Source organism: Diachasma alloeum, unplaced genomic scaffold (genome assembly GCF_001412515.2).
Source record: "Diachasma alloeum isolate Michigan unplaced genomic scaffold, Dall2.0 Dall_scaffold_27541, whole genome shotgun sequence".
Taxonomy (NCBI): domain Eukaryota; kingdom Metazoa; phylum Arthropoda; class Insecta; order Hymenoptera; family Braconidae; genus Diachasma; species Diachasma alloeum.
In genome coordinates, this window is record NW_021682909.1 from 1 (window position 1) to 1,844 (window position 1,844).

Consider the following 1,844-nt stretch of genomic DNA (forward strand, 5'->3'; position numbering starts at 1 on the left):
GATTAAAGTCAGAAGACCGACGAAGATGATTCATAAACATGCCCAATTCGTAGGAAATTCATTTGTGCGGAAATTGTCAATGTATTCGACGACAGCCTGAATCGCATCAGACTCCGCCACGCAACACAGCCTCGGCATGATATGATTCGTTTCTCGTACATCTGTAAATTATGACTTTTTAGAAAATTATTTTATGCCATTTTCCCAACGATAAAATATGAATTTGAACATTACCCAACTATTTTTTTAATGAACATTGACACACCCCATAACGATGACGACAAACAACAAACATCAACAAAAGCACATGTGTTACCCGCACAACAATATTCATTCCTTCAGTTTGCCATTCTAATCAGCGACTTAATTTCTGTTCAGGTATACTCTTCAATGCAATAATGACATGCTATGAACTTTTCATCCGGACTACGAATATTCAAAAAATCCCAATATTTCCAATACAGAATAGATGCTCAATCGAAGATTATGAGAGGGTTATCCTCGTAGTCTCCCACACCCGTGTCTATAGAAATGCTTGTGGGGGCTATTCTCCAATGAAATATTTTCGCAAAGATTATTCAGTGGAAGTGGGAACCCACACCACGAACCCGTCACACTTTTGGACGAAATGGAATGAAATATGAATATATTGCGGACATCAACCAATTTTATTTATAGTGGAAAGATCAAAAACAATTCCAAAAGATCTGTTCAATGTGAATCGATGCTTCCAGGCCCCATAGATCATTTCCTGTTATCTCAGTGTCTGTCATCGTTGAATACAAATAACAAATTTCTGAATATTTCTTTGAAAATTTAGTCAATCAATTAGGCAAATTAAAAATAAAAGAAAAAAAAATTATGCAAATTGAGGTTATGACGAATTTCGAAACTTTTATTAGACGTATCTGAAAGAAAAGTTATGAAGTTCTCAGGTTATGGACTATAGTCTCGAAGAGAATTTTATGGAATATTGTAATCAAGAGAAGAAATTTGATAGGAATCATGCTTGGATAATTGGAATCCTTACAACACCTGGAGGATAGGTAGTAGCATTAATATACAGGAATATGGAATGTGAAAAATCGTAATGAGCGGTGCTTTCGGTTACTACGGATAATGCAAAATAAATTTATTAAATAATGATAGCCCAATTAAATTCCCATGCCAATTCAAATTTATATTATTCTCAAATATGACTCATAAGTGGAAAGGCCTCTAAGTAAGATCACTCACAAATGCAAATTATTCTTGAAAATGAAGCCATTATCAATGCAAATATTGATAAATATTGTTGGCAGCCATTAGTTATCCAGATGACCTGAAAAATAAAGTTCCAATAAGTAATGCCCAACGACAGATCTATTTACAGAATTATTGATGTCCTTACTTTTGACATGAGAACGAATTTCCATCTGGTTGTTTTCCAATTGAGCATGGGAACTTCGGATTGTGATTCATTTGGATGAGAAACGTACGTACACTCCACAATCCCTAATATTGATTCCTCAAGTCGTTTTCGTCCATTTAGCGAATCAAGTAGCTATCAAAATTTACATAAATTGATTAGTCAGGAAATTTTTGGGAAATGGATTCTACATTTATGAAAGAACTTACTTGCAAATTCCCAATGGACTTTCCCTGAGATACAATTGTTTTGTTGTTTAACCTCATTTCCTCTGTAACAAGTTGCACACTCTTGGTAGCACGAGGAAAAAAACATCATTGTAGATATTGATTCAAAAACAATTCAAATACTCACCCGTGAGAAACATAATGTAGCAAATATTCAAGATCAAAATATCGGCAACGATTAACAAATGATAATTACTATTCGAGAATAG

General features: G+C 34.2%; 1 protein-coding gene across 1 annotated transcript; it reads right to left on the minus strand.

The window, feature by feature from the left end:
* Positions 1–13: 13 nt before the first annotated feature.
* On the minus strand, positions 14–1,836 carry LOC107047191. Its single transcript, XM_015269941.2, has 5 exons — positions 1,763–1,836; positions 1,618–1,679; positions 1,391–1,543; positions 1,237–1,321; positions 14–161 (listed from the first exon to the last, which is right to left on the minus strand). The coding sequence occupies exons 1-5, from the start codon at positions 1,773–1,775 to the stop codon at positions 31–33; spliced, it is 444 nt and encodes a 147-aa protein (XP_015125427.1). The 5' UTR covers positions 1,776–1,836; the 3' UTR covers positions 14–30.
* Between the last annotated feature and the right edge of the window lie 8 nt (positions 1,837–1,844).

Bases quoted from the DNA above. Each gene is read 5' to 3' on its own strand.
- LOC107047191 (XM_015269941.2), bottom strand. The intron at 1,544-1,617 runs GTAAGTTCTTTC...AAATTTTGATAG, and splicing joins AGTCCATTGGGAATTTGCAA to CTACTTGATTCGCTAAATGG. The intron at 162-1,236 runs GTGAGTGATCTT...CATAATTTACAG, and splicing joins TTCAAGAATAATTTGCATTT to ATGTACGAGAAACGAATCAT.